At 42.1% G+C, this 20,900-nt stretch overlaps 1 protein-coding gene across 7 annotated transcripts in view; it reads left to right on the top strand.

The window, feature by feature from the left end:
* Positions 1–20,900, top strand: part of Specc1 (sperm antigen with calponin homology and coiled-coil domains 1) — a 273,509-nt gene that overhangs the window by 82,253 nt on the left and 170,356 nt on the right. For all 7 annotated transcript variants that reach the window (XM_048366744.1, XM_048366746.1, XM_048366743.1 and 4 more), the window contains one exon: positions 11,781–11,916. In XM_048366744.1, coding sequence (XP_048222701.1) covers positions 11,781–11,916 — 136 coding nt within the window. The remainder of the gene's footprint in view (positions 1–11,780; positions 11,917–20,900) is intronic.

Raw genomic sequence — 20,900 nt, 5'->3', positions numbered from 1 at the left:
TTATGCTGTACATGCTATTCTTACCAGAAGCCAAAATAGTTCTTTGAACATACAAATCACAGCACTTTTCTGCTGAAAACTCTCTAGGGCTCTCTCCATTCACTCAAAGTGAAAAGCAAGGTGTCCTTCAAGTGGCCTGTGATGCCCTCAAGGTACAACTCTATTCCCTTTCTGAGAGTATTACGCTCCTCTGTTCCTGAGCTCTGAGAGTATTGTCCATGTAGTCTCTGGTGACCATGATGACAGTCCCTCAGATATGCCAGGTACACTCCCATAACAACATGTTTGTCTTATCTTATGACTAGTGGGCACATTATCAGAGATGTTGTTCCTGATTACTCTGTGCAAAGCCCATGACTTCCATTCCCTTTCTCACCCTGCCATAGTGTCCCTCTCAGTATTTACACCATCATTAGTACCAGGTGATTTAGTATCTGCCTCCCCAGGCTGGAATAGAAGCTCAGTGGGGGGAAGGGGAGGGAAGCTATCTGCTTTACAGTTGTCAACAGCTCTGACCCTAAACCTTAAAAAATTTCCTCCTGCCTGCTATCCAGTGGGCACTCCGTGTTTATTGAAGCCTTTGTCTCCCATTATCTGGGAATCTGGGCTCTGCCACTTAGCAGCATTGGAGCTGTGTCCAGGACTTGTCCTTCTTGGTTTCAGAGTAGCAAATAATGTTTACTTTGCCATGAACATCTGACACATGACTTTATTTTTCTCTTATCCTGTATTCAACCATCATTACTATGATTTTTATTCTTTCACCTACTAGCACATTTTGACTTAGATTTTTTAATGAATAGTTATATTCCACCAATAATAAATTGAACACATTCAATGTATTTATCAATAAAGTATGGATTTTTTTTGACAGGGTCTCACTATGCATCCCAGGCTTCCCTCAAACTTGAGATCTTCCTTCTTAAGCCTCCTAAGTGCTGGGGTTATAGTTGTGCACCACTTGGCTTGCTAATTTTTTTTTTTTTGCCAGTCCTGGGGCTTGAACTCAGGGCCAGAGCACTGTCCCTGGTTTCCTTTTGCTCAAGGCTAGCACTCTACCACTGGAGCCACAGCGCCACTTCTGGCCGTTTTCTATATATGTGGTGGCTGGGGAATTGAACCCAGGGCTTCATGTATGTGAGGCAAGCACTCTACCACTAGGCCATATTCCCAGCTGCTAAAATATTTTTAAAGTAGTGTTTAAGAAAAAGTTCAGCCAACAGTATGGAGGTTCCTCAGAAAAACTCAGCAAAGACATACCCTATGACCCAGCCATACCACTCCTAGGCATCTATCCTGAACAACAGGTCCCAGGATACCATAAAGACATCTGCACATCCATGTTTATCGCTGCACAATTCACAATAGCCAAAACATGGAAACAGCCCAGATGCCCCACTACAGATCAATGGATCCAAAAAATGTGGTACCTGTACACAATGGAATACTACATAGCAATTAGAAATGATAAAATAATGGCACTCACAGGGAAATGGTCAGATCTTGAACAAATAATATTGAGTGAGACAAGCCTAGAACACAGAACAAAGGCGCATGGTCTCCTTGATATATGATTGTTAGGGAGGAGGGGAGAAGATCAGATCTGTAAACTTCTTTTCAAATGGTATTTCCACATGTTTGGGTCAGTGACTTTATATTATGTATCTAAAACCAAACAATTACTAAACAAACATAAAAAGGTCTAGGATAGACCTATCAGGGGATCACAGTAGCTCATTAGGTATATACAAATGATTCTATAAAATGAGGCTAAGCAAAATGAACTCCAAGAGAAGGAAACAGGAGGATTTTATTGTTGTCGTTATGTTTAATATAGTAGGTTAACTTCCTTTGGCATACCCATGTGGTTACTGTATATGATTTTGGTACACTGGATATTGTATATATGCTTACCTGAACTAGGGAAGGGAAAGAAAAATGAGGTAGGGTGTAACAAATATGACAAGAAATGTACTCACGACCTTATTATGTAACTGTACCCCCTCTGTATATCATCTTTTTTTTTTTTTTTGCCAGTCCTAGGCCTCGGACTCAGGGCCTGAGCACTGTCCCTGGCTTCCTTTTGCTCAAGGCTAGCACTCTGCCACTTGAGCCACAGTGCCACTTCTGGCCATTTTCTGTATATGTGGTGCTGGGGAATTGAACCCAGGGCCTCATGTATATGAGGCAAGCGCTCTTGCCACTAAGCCATATCCCCAGCCCCTGTATATCATCTTGTCAATAAAATTTAATTAAAAAGTAGGAGGAAAAAACCTCGCTAAAGGTATAATGTATATTTTAACTAAGAGTTCCAGTCCTAGGAACATAAATAAAATAGTAAGAAAAAAGAAAAGAAAAAGTTCAGCCAGCTAGTGGCAAGAGTGCTTGCTCCGTATACATGAGGCCCTAGGTTCAATTCCCCAGCACCACATATATAGAAAATGGCCAGAAGTGGCATTGTGACTCAAGTGGCAGAGTGCTAGCCCTGAGCAAAAAGAAGCCAGGGACAGTGCTCAGGCCCTGAGTCCAAGGCCCAGGACTGGCAAAAAAAAAAAAAAAAAAAGTTCAGCCATGTATCAGTGGCTCAAGCCTGTAACCCTACCTACTTAGGAGGCTGATAATGGGAGAATTGAAATTTGAGGTGAGCCTAGGCAGAAAAGTTTACGAGACCCTTCTTAACCCTGAGTACAGTAGTCTACAACTGTCACCCTAAGCTCTCAGGCTTGGAGGATAATGGTTCCCGTCCAGCCTGGGCAGAAAAGTCCACAAGATTCTATTTCAGCAGAAGAAAACTGGAATCGGTGGTATATGCCAGTCACCTCAGCAATGATAGCCTAAAATAGTTGGGTCATAGTCCAAGCATGACTTAGGCAAAGAACAAGACTTGTCTTAACCATTGTGAGACAGGGGTAGAGGCATGGCTTAGAGGTAGAGGGCCTGCTTAGCAAGTGTCAGGCTTTGAATTTTAAACCCAGCAGGGTAAAGGAAAGAGAGAGAGAGACAAAGAGAGAGGAAGAGAGAGAGAGAAAGAAGAAGAAGAAGAAGAAGAAGAAGAAGAAGAAGAAGAAGAAGAAGAAGAAGAAGAAGAAGAAGAAGAAGAAGAAGAAGAAAAGAAAGGAGAGAAAAAGGGAAGAAAAGGAAAGAAAGATGGAAAGAAAAAGGAGAAAGTTCTGAAGGGCAAGACTTTCCTGGGGACAAGTTGGTGTTTTGGTAACTCATTGCAAATACTTCTGTTTGAAGCTTATTGCTCTCCTTTCTGATTCTTGGGCTCTCTCAGCTTGATTTTTTAGAAAGAGTGACAGGACTGAGGAGAAAGAACAGCAGAAGGAACTGAATCATGCCTGTCCCCTTTGTCACCCTTGTCCTGTTCCTCTGTGCTGACCATATCTTTCTACTGAGGTTGTAGGTAGAGGAAGATGACTGAAAATCCAGAAGAGAAAAAGAGGAAGTGGTGGTTGTCAGAAAAAGCAAGAAAAGTTTCTCTCCCAGATAGTTTACTATGAGAAATTTTGAGCACAGAGGGAAGTTGAATCATGCAAGGAACACTTATATACTACCAACTGGACTGTACCAGTAAACGTTTTACTTTATCCACTTTAAAGTAAATGCATGCATTATGTTTTAACTGGTCAAAAACAGGAAACTGAATCAAGTCCACCAAAAGCAGAATTTAGTACCCAATTCAATACCCAGTTTCACTGTACCTGCAGTGAAAGAATCGGGTAGAGGATACAGACCCCACAATGGGATGCTGATGAACCTCTTCCTCAACATGTTTGGGTACCAGGAGTACTCTGGTTGTACAGGCCAACCCATTCTGGCCACTTGGAAGGTGCAGGTCACTGGGTGCCAGTGGCTCATACCTATAATTCTAGTTATCCAGGAGGCTGAGATCTGAGGATCAAGGTTTTTTTTGTTTTTTTTTTTTTTTTTGGCCAGTCCTGGGCCTTGGACTCAGGGCCTGAGCACTGTCCCTGGCTTCTTCCCGCTCAAGGCTAGCACTCTGCCACTTGAGCCACAGCGCCGCTTCTGGCCGTTTTCTGTATATGTGGTGCTGGGGAATCGAACCTAGGGCCTCGTGTATATGAGGCAGGCACTCTTGCCACTAGGCTATATCCCCAGCCCAAGGATCAAGGTTTGAAGCCAGCCCAGGCATATAAATCCAAGGGTCTCTTATCTCCAATTAGCCAGAAAAAAAGCCAGAAGTAGAGGTGTGGTTCAAGTGATAGAGCACCATACTTGAATTCAAAAAAAGCTAAGTGAGAGTGTAGGTCCTGAGTTCAAATCAGCACACACACACACACACACACACACACAATTCTACACCAGATTTGACGTTCATTTGCCACATGATAACATTTTGGTCAGTGATGAAGGCTTATGCATAAGATTTTAAGGTTGTTGAATAATTCCTATGGCCTAGTGATTTCATAGTTACCATAATGTCATAGCACAAGGAACTACCCTTGAGTTTCTAGTAACATGCTTGTGTGACTCTGCTACCAGTTGTGTAAAAGAATAGCCTATGTCAGCACCAATGATGCATGCCTATAATCCTAGCTACTCAGGAAGCTGGGATATGAGGATCCCAGTTTGAAGCTAGGCTGAGCAGGAAAATCTTGAGACTCTTATCTCCAAAAACCTGGAAGTGGAAGTGGAGCTGTGGTTCAAAGTGGTAGAGGGATAGCTTTGAGCAAAAGAGCTCAGGGACAATGTCCAAGCCCCAAGAACATTGTACTTCTAAACTGATATGTTGAATTGAAACCCCTTTATACAACTACTTAAAGATAACTAAAAATTAAATTTAAAAATATAAACACACTAAAGCAAAAGAGAGTTGGGGGTATGATTGAAGTGAAAGAGCACCTGCCTAATAAACATGAGTCTCTGAGTTCAATTCACAATACCACCACCAGAAAAAAAGGCATGCTATGAACCAGGGTATGTGATGGCAGCTGCCACCTGGTACTACTGCATCTCCTTATTTCATCCTTTGCTCTGTACTTGGTTTTGTCTTGTGTTCTGTTGTTCAGTTTATCAGAGCCCTGGAAGAAATAAACGCATATATTTTATATAGAGAGAAAGGGTAAGTGTGTGTATATAGAGAGAGTATATATATAGTGTATATATATCCACATATACATAGAGATTATATAGTATGTCGGTGTACATGTATGTATACATGTGTATATATGTATATGAACATATACATATATTTGTGTATATGTCACACATATATACACGTATGCATATAATTATCACAGGTTACATCTATGAAAGTGCCTCTGTAATGTTCATAAAGCAACAAAATTGCCTAAAGATGAGTTTCTCGGGCCATATCCTTTCAAGTGACAGATGTTTATATATTATATTGATTGTATGTTGATAATATTTTGGATACTTCTGCTTAAAGAAAATTTTTATTAATTTTTATTTATTTCATTTTACTTTTTAAAAAAGTGTTACTGGGGGCTGGGAATATGGCCTAGTGGCAAGAGTGCTTGCCTTGTATACATGGAGCCCTGGGTTCAATTCCTCAGCACCACATATATAGAAAAGGCCAGAAGTGGCACTGTGGCTCAAGTGGCAGAGTCCTAGCCTTGAGCAAAAAGAAGCCAGGGACAGTGCTCAGGCCCTGAGTCCAAGCCCCAGGACTGGTGAAAGAAAAAAAAAAAGTGTTACTGGGGTTTGAACTTAAAAAAAGGTTTTTTTTATGGTACCAGGCCTCACACTTGCTAGGCAGATGCTCTAGAGACCACTCATGCTTCTATTTCATGTTTTCACTGGTTATTTTGAAGGATCTAACTTTCTGCCTCCTACCATGCTTGGACCTCCAATCTCCTATTTTTCCTTACATAGCTGGGAAGATGGATACATACCACCGTGCTCAGTTTTTTCCATTGAGATGGAGTCCCAGGGACTTTTCTGTTCAGGATTGCCTAGAATCATGTTCTTTCTGATCTCAGCCTTCCACATAGCTGCATGACAGATGTGTGTACCATCACACCCAGCTGTGGGCTGAGATAGGGATCTTGTGTATAATCCTGGATCTATGATCCTCTAATCTCAGCCTCATAAGTAGCTAAGATTACAAACATGAACTACTGGTACCTGGCATTTCAGTTTACTTTTAAGTGTGACCACTAGACAATTTAAAAGCGTGTATGTACTTCAGATTATATTCCCATGGACAGTGCTGCTCTAAACATGGTACTTTCACCAGCTGGGTACCAGTGGCTCACATCTGTAATCCTAGCTACTCTGGAGGCTGAGATCTGAGGATCATGATCCAAAGCCAGTCTACAGAAAAGTCTCAGACTCATCTCCAATAAACTACTTAGAAAAATCCAGAAGTGGCGCTGTGGCTCAAGTGATAGAGTGCTAGCCTTGAGCACAAAGAGGCTCAGGGACAGCACCTAGGACATGAGTTCAAGTCCTAGGACTGGCAAAACAAAAAGTGTGGTAGACCACAAAGATCAACACTGATTTGAAACTTGTTAAAAGTGCAAATTCTCAGGCCCTTCACCAGACCCATGAAATCAGACACTGGAAAGTTGGTGGTGGGCCAGGAATGGGGGATTCAGGCAGCAGTCTAAGTTTCATCAAACCCTTTTTTTTTTTTTTTGCCAGTCCTGGGGCTTGAACTCAGGGCCTAAGCACTGTCCCTGGTTTCTTTTCTACTCTAGGCTAGCACTCTACCACTTGAGCCACAGCGCCACTTCTGGCTTTTTTTTCTATATATGTGGTGCTGAGGAATTGAACCCAGGGCTTCATGTATGCAAGATAAGTGCTCTCCCACTAGGCCATATTCCCAGCCCCTCATCAAACACTTAATGGCTGTTCTTGTGTTGAGGATCACTGTGCCACTGTAGCATGCTACTGACCCCTGGATACCTAGATTTTTTTTGTGGCTGATGATGCTGGAGCTTCCAGTTTTCTCTCATCTTTGTGAAATGGAGAGGAACTTCTTGGTTCCTTTAATCTTTGAGGTATTTAACTTTTTCCCTTTGTAAGCATTCAAATGCAGGTGCTCAGCAGCTTAAATATCATGGAAACTGCTAATGAAAACACTTAGGAAATTTGTCAAACAACATTAAAGCCCTCACTAGGATCTTCTGTAACAAGCCAGAAATCTCTAGTGGTGCTAAGGCTGCGTGGGGTGACCAGGAAACAATGCCAAAAATGCAGCCTTGAATAGAGAAAGAACACGAATTAGTAATTGAAGCTAGTGGCTTTCCCTGTTTGGTGTTGCATCCAAAAACTAGTTTCCAAGGACAGCCATGACCAGTTTGTAGCCTTTATGGTTTACATCTTGGATAAGCTTCTATATGGTCAATTTTTTTCTTCCTTGTGGATGGTGCAGAGGAAATCAAGGGCTCCCCTTAAAAGCTCTGCTGGCTGTGGGGTGCAGCTCAGCATGAGTGAGGCCCTGGGTTCCATCCCCAGCACCAAAACAAAAACAATAACAACAAAAAAAGAAGGAAAGCTCTGCTTTGGCAGCTACTGAGGAGGTGAAGGTATCACTTAAATGAAGCCCATTAACTTCTCCCTTGGTATTTGGGCACCATTTGATTTTTGGAAGACATATATTCACAAAACCCAGGGCAAGGAAACACTCAACAGATCATACCATAACTTAAATACAACTGGCAGTAACTCTGGATTGGCAATGCTCCACATCAACTGAACTGTGTAATGTGCTTGTGGGAATTCAAAATTTATGTTAATTTGTGCATGTGTGTACACATATGTACTTGTGTGCATGCGCACACATGTGTGTATGTGTGTACTGGGGTTTGCAACTCAAGATCTTGTGTTATTGCTCAGGTTTTCTTGGTTATGGCTGGTGCTCTATCACTTGAGCCATTCCTCTAGTACAAGTTTCTTTTTGCTGGATAATTGGAAATAAAAGTCTCTCAGATTTGTCTGCCAAGGTTGGCTTCAAACCTTGATCCTCAAATCTCAGCCTCCTGAATAGTAGCAAGAATTACAGATTTAAGCCACCAGCACCTAGCTTGAAATTTCTTTTGATTTTTTATTTCCTTATTTTTAAAAACTATGCTTGGTCAAAACTGCATGTGATAACTCCCCAGATAAGGTGGGCTTACTGTTCTTTATGCTCCAGTTTCTTTTTTTGTTTGTTTGTTTGTAAATATGAAGTTGCTTCCATTGCTTGCAGCCTGGAGAATCATCTTTGGGAAAAAGACTTGTTAGACATTCAGACAGCAAAGCTGGTGCTCTCTGCCTGAGTTCAACCAGACAACCATGTTTGCAATTATGACGCTGATGGTTGCGACAATAACAAATGAAGATGGTGAAGAAAAAGATGACAATATCCACTAATATTCTTTGTGTGTGTGTATGTGTGTGTGTCTGTCTGAGAGAGAGAGAGAGAGAGAGAGAGAGAGAGAGAGAGAGAGAGAGAGAACTGAGGCTTGAACTCAGGATGCTATCCCTTAGCTTTTTCATTCAAAGCTGGTACTCTTCCACTTGAGCTACTGCTGCACTTCAGGCTTTTTGATGTTTAATTGGAGCTAAGAATTTAACAGACTTTCCTGATGGGGCTGGCTTATAACTGTGATCCTCAGATCTCAGCCTCTTGAGTAGCTAGGATTGCAGGCATGAACCATTCCCTGCCACCTTCCCCACTCTGCTTCTCTATGTTCTTAAGTGCTTTGAGTCCTTAAAGGCACAATACTAAAGATAGAAATGTTGTTGTTTTTTTCATTTTAGAGTCGAGGAAGCAGAGTGCAGTTGTACAGCTAAGAAGAGATCAATAGGATCTATCCCCTGTAGTCTCAATAGTCCTTGGTGTACTTCTTTCACCATCACCCCTAGACTGCCTCCTACCTGAGCGATTGCTGGGAACCTGGCATATAGAGGACTTATATCCTGGATTCTCTTTTGCATCCCTTTATCAAACAAATTAAACTAAGCTACAGCATTTAATAGCAGTTGTTATTAAAATAGCACTAGACATCTGCCTGTCTCTAGTCCTCAGGGTGTGTGTGTACTGGTGTTTGATCTCAAGACCTTGTGCTTGCTAGACAGTCTGTTACTGAACTATGCCTTCAGCCACTTTTTGCATTCATTATTTTGGAGGATAAATTCTCTCTTTCTTCCTAGGTGTATGCCAGAACTATGGTCCACCTATTTTAGGCCTCCCATTGTAACCTGGTTAACAGGAATACACCAGTGAGCTCAGTTGAGATTTTTCTGCATTGGCCTTGACACACAATCCTCCTAATCACAGTCTCCCAAATGGCTAGAATTACTGGCACGAGCCACCAGCACCTATCTCTCTCTTTCTTAAAAAAAATTACTTATTGTCAAACAGATATACAGAGGGGTTACAGTTTCATACGTTAGGCCATGGGCACATTTCTTGTACTATTTGTTACCTCCTCCCTTATTCCCCCTCCCCCTCCCCCTTTCCCTCTCCCTCCATTAGTTGTTCAGTTGGTTTACACCAAATGGTTTTGCAAGTATTGCTTTTGGAGTCATTTGTCTTTTTATCCTTTGTCTCTTGATTTTTATATTTCCTTTCACTTCCCTAGTTCTAATACCAGTATATACAGTATCCAGGGTACTCAGATGAGATACAGTGATAGCACAAGTACAACCACAGGAAGGAGATACAAGAGGATCATCAAGAAAAGAAGCTATAAGGGGCTGGGGATATGGCCTAGTGGCAAGAGCGTTTGCCTCGGATACTTGAAGCCCTGGGTTCGATTCCCCAGCACCACATATACACAAAATGGCCAGAAGTGGCACTGTGACTCCAGTGGCAGAGTGCTAGCCTTGAGCAAAAAGAAGCCAGGGACAGTGCTCAGGCCCTGAGTCCAAGCCCAGGACTGGCAAAAAAAAAAAAGGAAAAGAAGCTATGGTTACACATGGCATGTTGAAAGTAATTACAACAGTGATTTAACAGTCATTTCCATAACATGGAGTTCATTTCACTTAGCATCATCTTATGTGTTCATAAGGGCATAGCTATTAGGCTCTTGTGATCCTCTGCTGTGACTAGCCTAAACCTGTGCTAACTATTCCCTATGAGGAAAACCATAGAGTCCATATTTCTTTGGGACTGGCTCACTTCACTTAGTATAATTTTTTCCAAGTTCTTCCATTTCCTTATGAATGGGGCAATGCCATTCTTTCTGATAGAGGCATAAAATTCCATTGTGTATATGTACCACATTTTCCTGATCCATTCGTCTACTGAGGGGCATCTGGGTTGGTTCCATATTTTAGCTATGACAAATTGTGCTGCGATGAACATTGTTGTGCTGGTGGCTTTAGTGTGTTCTTGTTTGTAATCTTTTGGGTAGATGCCCAAAAGTGGGGCTGACCAGCACCTATCTTGTAGTAGTATTCTTTAGAGAAGACTTAGCAGTTATTGATAGATTTATTTGTAGTTTTGCTAATTTGTGCTAAAAGAACCTATCTAGACTATAAGCATGAACTAATTTAGGAATCCTTCTCAGACTTTGGTACCTTTTAGCAAATGTTTGTCTTACTGCTTTTTTTTTTTTTTTTTGGCCAGTCCTGGGCCTTGGACTCAGGGCCTGAGTACTGTCCCTGGCTTCTTCCCGCTCAAGGCTAGCACTCTGCCACTTGAGCCACAGCGCCGCTTCTGGCCGTTTTATGTATATGTGGTGCTGGGGAATCGAACCTAGGGCCTCGTGTATCCGAGGCAGGCACTCTTGCCACTAGGCTATATCCCCAGCCTGTCTTACTGCTTTTTGATAAGGACTAGAGGTGTTCTGCTTTCTTCCTGTCAGTCCATAAGAGTGTCTCTCCAGCCTCCAAGCAAGTTTCTTTCTTACCTTTGAATCCATTTTCTGTATGAGATAATATACAGAGTGCCTTGTATTGAGTACATGATAGACATTCATATTATTTCTTCTTCTCTGCTTCCTCCTGATGCATATGATAAGCCATATTTTGTTGTTCCTGAATTTTTGTGGATTGTTTTCCTCTGGGTTTTGTACTTATAACACTTCTTTTTCCCAAACAGGAAAGCAGATTTTTTGTACCACTTGTTACCATAGCACCCCTTATCAATTTCACTTTCCATAATCTCAGTTTAGCCATGGTGCCCAAATATGAAATGGAATTCAAGAAATAATCCACAGGCTTTAAGCTACATGACATTGTGAGTAGCATGATGAAGTTGCCATTCTGCCAAGGATGTAAATCATGGCTTTGTTGGCCATAACCATGCTGTATGTGCCACCCAACCACTCAGTTATCACAGTTATCACATAAGCTGTCCTGGAATCTCACTGCTTGGGCTCTTGGGATCAAGGTTTTCATTATTTTACTTAATCATGGCTTGAAATTCAGGAATAGCCATATTGGCAATTTGAATGCAACATATACTGATTCCTTTCAGGGAAAAGGTGAAAGAGCTTAACTTAGATAGGAAAAAACATGTATGCTGAGGTTGTCAAAATCTAAAATAGGAATGAAACAACACCTATGTAGAATTTAGTGCTGCCCGGATTTCAGGCATCCAGTGCACATAGGGGAGGCCACTATATTGAAGCATGAGGAGGTGAGTCTTACTCTGCTCTTGGAAGCAGTTAAGGAAGATCATCCCTTGGCGTATAAATAACTGAAGTAATAAGCTTTGTGGGTTCTTACTTCACACCATCAGAGTGTTCAGACTTCCCTCAGTATAGCCACACCCCTGGGCCTCTAGTTCTGCTCAAGCATATGTTGGTCTATGAAAATAGTCTCTTCATCATCTTCTTTTCCTTCCAACCTCTCTCTAGCTCAAGAGGGCCAGTAGTGAGGACATGCTGGACAAACCTGGTAGTACTGCCTCATCAGGGACAGCACGATTGAAGAAGACTGTGACAACAGGAGCCATCTCTGAGCTCACAGAGAGCCGCTTGAAGAGCAGTACAGGTATGAGGGAGCCCAAAAGTATTGAAGGTCTCAGAAGGCTACTCATCTCAACTCTGAAAAAGAGCATCTGAAGACATTTTTGGTTGTCACAACTGGGAGGTGGTACTGATCTCTAGCGGACAGATGTTGCTAAACATCTTACAAGGCACTGAACAGTCCCCATCAATTATCCTTCCTAGCTGTCAGTGGTACTGCTGTTGAGAATCCAACCATGATCTAGAAGAATAAAATACTCATGGGGCTAGGATATGGCCTAGTGAGAGTGCTTGCCTCATATACATAAAGCCCTGGGTTCAATTCCTCAGCACCACATATATAGAAAAAGCCAGAAGTGGTGCTGTGGCTCAAAGCTAGTGGTAGAGTGGTAGGGTGCTAGCCTTGAGCAAATAGAAGCCAGGGACAGTGCTCAGGCCCTGAGCTCAAGAACGAGGACTGGCAAAAAAAAGGAGAAGAAGAAGAAATACCCTACAATAACCAGAAAATTCTGAAGAATAGCAATCAAAGGATAACCATAAGTAACAGTGAAACAACAAAGAAAACCCAGGATGAACTGGTGGATTTATTATAGGGTAAATATCCAGATGGAGAGTTCCTTAAAAAGTGACTTAGGAAAAACAGGGTGTAAGATATCACAAGAAATGTACATACGCCCTACTATGTAACTGTACCCTTTTTGCATAACACCTTGTCAAAAAATTTGTGTTTAATTAATAAATAAATTACAAAAAAAGTGATTTAGGGGCTGGGAGTGTAGTTCAGTGCTAGAACATACACATAGGAAGGGATAAGAAGAAGAAAAGACGAGAGAGGATCATGGGGGGATGGGTGGGAGAAGAAGGTTCAGGAAGGGAAAGGAAGAGGGAAGGGGAGAGTGTGTCAAAGCCTTAGGAAAAAAGTAAATCTAGATCAAGATCTCATTTCTCTCATTAAGATAAATTCTAAATGGAGGGCTGGGAATATGGCCTAGTGGCAAGAGTGCCTCCTACACATGAAGCTCTCTGTTCGATTCCCCAGCATCACATATATGGAAAACGGCCAGAAGGGGCGCTGTGGCTCAGGTGGCAGAGTGCTAGCCTTGAACGGGAAGAAGCCAGGGATGGTGCTCAGGCCCTGATTCCAAGGCCCAGGACTGGCCAAAAAAAAAAAAAAAAACTAGCCAAATGGAGGCAAGATTTAAATATATAAAAAGGAAGCCATGGGGCTGGGGATATAGCCTAGTGGCAAGAGTGCCTGCCTCGGATACACGAGGCCCTAGGTTCGATTCCCCAGCACCACATATACATAAAACGGCCAGAAGCGGCGCTGTGGCTCAAGTGGCAGAGTGCTAGCCTTGAGCGGGAAGAAGCCAGGGACAGTGCTCAGGCCCTGAGTCCAAGGCCCAGGACTGGCCAAAAAAAAAGGAAGCCATGAAAATACAAAAAGAAGAAATAGCAAGAGAGTTCATTTGTAGTCTCAGCCTTGCATGTTTCTAAGTAGGAACAAACACAAAATTATAGAGGAATACATGAAAATGTAATCACATAAATATATAAAGTGCTTTGTAAAAAGAGGAAATATTTGCAATATATGCATCAAAGGGCTTCATTAGAGGAATTTATATAAGTCTATAAGAAAAAGAATATGTAGCTCACATAAAAAGAAGTACAGGGCTGGGAATGTGGCCTAGTGGCAAGAGTGCTTGCCTCATATACATGAAGCCCTGAGTTCAATTCCCCAGCACCACATATACAGAAAATGGCCAGAAGTGTCACTGTGGTTCAAGTGGCAGAGTGCTAGCCTTGAGCAAAAAGAAGCCAGGGACAGTGCTCAGGCCCTGAGTCGAAGGCCCAGGACTAGCAAAAAAAAAGTACAAATAGTGGAAAGATGTTCCACCTCACTTATGGTTAAAGAAACACTAATGAAAACAATAATTGGGTGTATTATTTTCTCTAACAAATTAGCATAAATTGAAACAATTGGTTATTACTGGGATCACTGAGGGTATGAGGTTTGCCACACCACACATGGTTGATGCACAAGGATGACGTAGCAATGCTTTGCCTTTGGCCAAGCATTTCTGCTGTTTGGCATTATTGTTATTATTAATAATAATTATTAATCCTGGTGCTGATGATGTAACCCAGGGCCTTGTGAATCCCAAACATGTGTTCTACTACTGAGCCATATCTTCACCCCTCTGCTATTTATTATTTAACATTATTGATGTATTTGAAAAAGGATGACACCATTATTTGTAATGGTAAGATACTGGATACAACATAAGCCTGTATCAGTAGAGGCTGGTTGAGGTTTAGGGCAAGTTGAATAGTATGCAGCCATGAAAACAGATACACACTTGTCTTATTTGTCTTGATGGTCAAGATAAATTACTAAGTGAGGAAAATAACATAATGTTATATAATACGATCTCATTTGTTTTTATTTTTAAAAGTATGTATTAATGAAATTATAAACTTTTTTCTGGAAAAATGTGAAAATAGTTACCTTTGATGAGTTACTAGAATTGAAAGTGGTGAAGGAAGATTATTTTATTTAGGTTTTCCTATATTGTTTGAAAAAAATTGAACTCAAGGGCCTACACTTGTTAGGCAGGGGTAAAGGTATATCTCAGTAGTAGAACACATGTCTGGCATTCTCAAGGCCCTGGGTTACATCACCAGAACCAGAATTAATAACAATAACAGCAACAACAAGCCACACCCTGAGCCCTTTTGCTTTTTAATGTTTCCAATAGAATCTCATGCTTTTGCCATGGCTAGCATCAAGCCATGACCCTCCTAACTCTGCCTCCCATGTCACTGGGATATAGGTATGTAGTCTGAAAACAGGCTATTCTTTTTCAATTTTTAAATTAAGTAAACATAAGTCATAACCTAACCTTCTCTCTCTCTCTCTCTCTCTCTCTCTCTCTCTCTCTCTCTCTCTCTCTCCCTTTCTTGTCTTTTATGGTGTTTCTTAACCATTTGTTGTTGAGTTACTTGATAGTTTTCTCATGGCATGTGCTGCTTTGTTTAGGATTCTAGCAGAAGGCCTTAGCTTAATTCTAGCTCCTAAAATGGGCAAGTTCCCACATGCATGGGCACTAGCCTCCTTGTTTATCAAATGAATGAAGTGACTACAGATCCACCCCCTAGGATGATCTTGGGATGGTATTCATGACTCATGCCTAGACCATAATGGACTATTGAAATAGAAGACACTGTTGCTCTTTTAGCTACTCACATTCACTTTCTTTTTTTTTTTTTTTTTTTTTTTTTTTTGCCAGTCCTGGACCTTGGACTCAGGGCCTGAGCACTGTCCCTGGCTTCTTTTTGCTCAAGGCTAGCACTCTGCCACTTGAGCCACAGTGCCACTTCTGGCTGTTTTCTGTATATGTGGTGCTGGGGAATTGAACCCAGGGCCTCATGTATACGAGACAAGCACTCTTGCCACTAGGCCATATTCCCAGCCCCCATGTTCACTTTCTTAATGTACTTATTATACTGAAAATCATTGTTTTACCTCATGGACTTGAATTTAAATTTTGGTCTCTAGAGGTTTTGGTCAGTTAGTTTTGCAGTGTTGGTGATGGAGTCTTGAACTTCACACATGCTAGGCAAGTGCTTTCCTGTAGAGATTCATGACCAGTTTGGGAAGTTTTACTTTTAAATATAGGTAGTCCTAGACACTTGCATACTAGCATCTGAACAGGTGGCACTCTCATAGGTTGTTGTGACATCCCCAAAGTGTCTCCTTCCTGGTGAAGGCCAGTCTCTTAGGACCCACTGTTAGAAGCAGCAGCAGGTAATGCCTCTCTGTTGTGAGCATGACTACCCTTGTTATTGTCCAGTAGTGTTTGAGTATCACTTGAATATTTCATTGCATTCTTCTCTACATATATGTGAATCACTTTTTCATCACTAAGTCAAAATACCTGAGATAATTACCTTAAAAGGAGAAAAGTGTGTGTGTGTGTGTGTGTGTGTGTGTGTGTGTGTGTGTGTTCAGAATCGAACCCAGGGCTTCATACATGTCAGGTAAGATCTCTACCACTATGCTACATCCCCAGCACTAAAAGGAACAAAGGCTTGCTTTGGCTCACTGTTTTGAAGTTTCCAGTCCAATCTCAGTCAGTCTGGTTGCTTTCAGCCTGTGGCAGGGCAGCATATCATGATGGGAGCACAGGGTGGAGCAAAACTGTTCACTCTATAACCAAGAAGCCAGAGAGAGAAAAGGGGGCTGGGATCTCAAGTTTCCTTCAGAAGATTAAAGACTCTAGTAGGCTCTATCTCTTTTAAGTTCTACTACCTTCTAATAGCACCATCTTGTGGACCAAACTATAACACAGTTCCAGATCCAATTGGAACTATAGCAACATGAATGAAAAATATAGTCAGGGCACAATTTGAAGTCTCAATATAGTCAAGACAGAGTTGGGAATTACTTTGCATGTTAGGCATGTTATCACCTTTTAGATACTTGCAGAACTTACATCAGTTCTCCATAGTTTCAATGGTGAAGAAAAAGAATAAAAGGAGATTGGGGACATGCAAGGAATAAATTATTTAGAGACACTTAGGGAGCAGAAACATTTAGATAGCACTCAGATCTTATTTGAGAACTTTTGGCTTGTATTCTCAAATGCATATATGTTACCTGTATTTTCTTTCTTTTATTTATTTTTTTTTTTTTTTTGCCGTCCTGGGCCTTGGACTCAGGGCCTGAGCACTGTCCCTGGCTTCTTCCCGCTCAAGGCTAGCACTCTGCTACCTGAGCTACAGTGCCCCTTCTGGCCGTTTTCCATATATGTGGTGCTGGGGAATTGAACCGAGAGCTTCATGTGTAGGAGGCAAGCACTCTTGCCACTAGGCCATATTCCCAGCCCCTGTATTTTCTTTTACGTGTTTCTCTCTCTCTCTTTTTTGGTGACAGTCCTAGGGCTTGGGACTCAGGGCCTGAGCACTGTCCCTGGCTTCTTTTTGCATAAGGCTAGCACTCTACCTACCTCTTGAGCCAGCCTTTTCTGTTTATGTGGTGCTGACTAATTGAACCCAGGGCTTCATGCATGCTAGGCAAGCACTCTACCACTAAGCCACATTCCCAGCCTCAAGTGTTTCTCTTCATATACAGTGTACATGTATGGGGTAGAACATAATACATTTCAGGAGTTGAGTGTATATTCAGATCAGAGCACTTGGCATATCTACTCTCTCTAATAGCTAATTCCTTTAACTATATTAATTTTGTAAAAGATGTCATCAGGAAAGTATAATATAGTACTGTAATTTAAAACTCTAAATATTTTAATCTATAATCAGCCTGTATTCTTTCCTTTCCTGGGAACTTATCTGTAGATTCCTCAAGCCCAACAAAATATTCCATCTTTTGCTAATAATTATCACATTGTCACCTCATACTTACAATTCACTAATCCACCACCTAGGAAAGGAAGGGGCCAGAACTGTTTGAATCACTGGGAATGAACTTCCTGGAAGCTTTTTTGTTTGTTTGTTTTGTTTATTTCTAAACTTGTTGCAGTTTTCAGTATTCAGGTCTCAGGTCTTACATTATCTTTCAAGTTTTGCCAGAATTTGTAAGAATAAAAACCTTATGGTAGCAGTCACACTTTGGAGCCCAACTACCTTCCAGGCTAATCTGTGACCAAGTTTTCATTTTCACAACAAACAGCTCAGGCAGTAATTTCCTGCCTGTCCCATGGACTGCTTATCTCAGGATTAAATGAGATGCCTGGGAAACCTAGAAGGCTCAGTGAGAAAATCCAGTCACCAGGTGGCAGTCTTGTTAAAAACACTGACTTGCCCTTCCAGTCTGGCAACAACTGTTGACTATTACCTGATTTCAGAAATAACTCATCCTTCGTTTATTCATATTAATTCAACATTTTTTCTTGTATAGGTCCTGGGGCTTGAACTCAGGGCCTGGGTGCTGTTCCTGAGCTTTTCTGCTCAAGGCCTGCACTCTACCATTTTAGCCACAGCTTCACTTTGGGCTTTTCAAATCGGAGGTAAGAATCTCGTGGACTTTTCCTGCAGAGGCTGGCTTTATACCTCAACCCTCAGGTCTCAGGCTCCTGAATAACTAGAATTACAGCCTGAACCTGGCTCAACAAATATTTTTGATTGATTACTATGTAAGCAATTTGGTGCTATTCTAGGCCAAAGGGATACACCAGTAACCAGGATGAAAATCACTGCCTTTATGAATAATCACCCAAACATGACTTGGAGGAGGCAGAAGGAAAGGATAGCCAGCTGATGACTGGGAGGGGCCACTCTGGCTGAGATGATGCAAGAGTAAAAGCCCTGCCTTGCCAAGGTCCAACGGGTCCAAGGGGCAGAAACAAGGCTGCTTATAAGATGAGCCATGGTGGAACAGTAATGTAATGTGGGTAAATTCTGAAACGATCGGCTCAGGATAGTTAGATGACCTGACTGCATCTTATGCACTCAGGCCCTGGGTGCTGTCCCTGAGCCTTTTTTGCTCAAGGCTAGCACTCTACCACTAAGCCACAGCTCCATTTCTGGCTTTTTGGTGATTAATTGGAGATATAAGTCTCGTAGACTTTCTTGCCTGGCCTGGCTTTGAACAGTAGTTCTAACATCTCAGCCTCCTGAGTAGCTAGGATTACAGGTTTAAGCCACTGGCACCCTGGTGTGATTGCATTTTTTTTTTTTTTTGGCCAGTCCTGGGGCTTGGACTCAGGGCCTGAGCACTGGTCCCTGGCTTCTTTCTGCTCAAGGCTAGCACTCTGCCACTTGAGCCACAGCGCCACTTCTGGCCGTTTTCTGTATATGTGGTGCTGGGGAATCGAACCCAGGGCCTCATGTATACGAGGCAAAAACTCTTGCCACTAGGCCATATCCCCAGCCCCCTGATTGCATTTTAACAGCAATTTTTTGGCTATTGGAAGTGAACAGATAAAGTGAAAGCAGATTGGAGGCCATTATCCTATTCTAGGAAGGAAATGACAGTGACCTGGGCTGGGTTGTAACTGCAGAGCTGGGGAGCACTAGGTAGGCTCCCTATATATTTCGAATGGTGGAGCCAGCCAGCTCTGACCATCCTGATAAAATTTTCTTTTTTAATTGCCATCAAATATACACACCATAAACTTTAGCTTCTTAACCATTCAGTGTTCAGTTCAGCACTATGAAGTACATTTACATTGATATACACCATCACCACCCTCCTTCTTCAGGGCTCTTTCAATCTTGCAGAATGGAAATTCTGTGCCCATTAACTACCAGTGCCACATTACCCTACTGAAGCACCTGGTAACCCTCACCCTACTGCCCTTCTCACTGAATTTGACCAAATTTGACCATTCCAAGTGCTTCCTAGGAGTAAATCATACTGTTTGTCTTTCTGTAACAGGTACAATGTTGCCAAAGTTCATCATGTTGCCAGAATTTCCTTCCTTTTCAAGGCTGAATAGTATTCTGTTGATGTATTTGCCACATGTTTAGCTGTCCAAAGTCAGATGTTTCCATCTCTTGGTTGTGTGACTAGTGCTGTGGGGGAGCATGAATATCCATGTATCTCTTTGAAGCTCCCCTTTCACTTCTTCAGGTGTATATGCAGAAGTGAGGTTGCTGGATTCTCCTGGTGGTCTTAAAATGGGTATAGGGTGAGGTTTTCTGCTCATGATAGCAGTGGTGCTGCTGAGATGAGAGCTGATGGGCCTGGGATGGGAGGAATAAGGTGTATGCATGGCTCTCTTCCAGGAATGGCAGCCAGAGGAGGCTCCTATAACCAGAGGAGGCTTCTATAACCATGCAAGGAAGACTAGGGAGTCACAGAAGTGCTCATTCCTATCGTTCTATACATGAGCCCATGCAGGATTGAAAGGCATAAAGCATTAGTGTTTTAAGCTGTTGCCAATGCCTTCTAAAAGTTAGTAATAACTAATAAGTAATATATAGAATAATCACATGAGCATATTTACATATTATGCATTTGTATATGTAAATACTGTGTAATATAAATGATTTATGAATAATAATCAATAGTAGACATCCGGACTGAGTGCCACACTGCTCTGATGCTCTCAGGATCTGCATACCACAGTTGATCAGCGAGGACAAGCAATCTGCAATACCCAGGTCCATTCCAATACCTTCTTCCAAGGAGATACTGGCCCCATCCATGATCCATGCTCTTACCCATTCTTCAGTTGCTTGCTTTGTGTCTAGGTTACACATTAGATTCCAACCTGCATTGCTGGTTGTCTCTGACAGGGAAAGGGAATGACCAGGTTCTGTCTTTTCCAACTCAGCAGGTAAGTATCCTCATCCCCACTTCTGTGTGAGGAAACAAAGGCTCAGGCTCAGGTGGTGGTCTCAGACTCAGATCCAGGCTCTGACTCCAGTTCTTTCTCCTGCTTCCTTGTTTGCTGTAGGTAGTGGCCCTCATTTTCTCCCCACCCTCTCCACCTGTTACGGAATTAGTTCTACCAACAGCTCTTTGCTCACCACGTGCCAGTATTGTTCTCAGAACCAAGAACAATATTGCCATATATATCTGATAATATTATGATAATATGACAGTATCTTTACTATTCCACTTAATTCATCAGGAGGCTGCAGCAGAAAGAAATGAAGCCAACTGTGAGTAAATTTTGGGACCAGGGCTTGCAGAGTAGGGAAGAGAGGCTAAGACAAAATTGGGAGATGGACAGATGTGAAAATAAATGATGCTGGAGATCTTGAGAGTGACAGGCAGAGGCGAGGCTCAGGGTTCAGTCCCCCTGTTGCCACATGCTCTAGGGATGTTGGGGAATTGAGAGGTCCTATGGACTCAGTAGAGGACAGGGGAGCAGGAGGAGGAACTGGGTTTTACATAGACAACCTCTGAGACAGAGGTTGCCACTTTGCAGAAGGAAAGGGGAGGGTAAATCAGAAGTGGCAGAGCCACCTGGGACCCTTTATGCCCTGGAAATGTGAAAGGAGGAACAAAGGATCATGGAAATGCAACAGTGAGGGTCA

This window comes from Perognathus longimembris, chromosome 17 (genome assembly GCF_023159225.1).
Source record: "Perognathus longimembris pacificus isolate PPM17 chromosome 17, ASM2315922v1, whole genome shotgun sequence".
In the NCBI taxonomy this organism is placed as follows: domain Eukaryota; kingdom Metazoa; phylum Chordata; class Mammalia; order Rodentia; family Heteromyidae; genus Perognathus; species Perognathus longimembris.
This window is presented reverse-complemented; position numbering and strand designations above follow the sequence as displayed.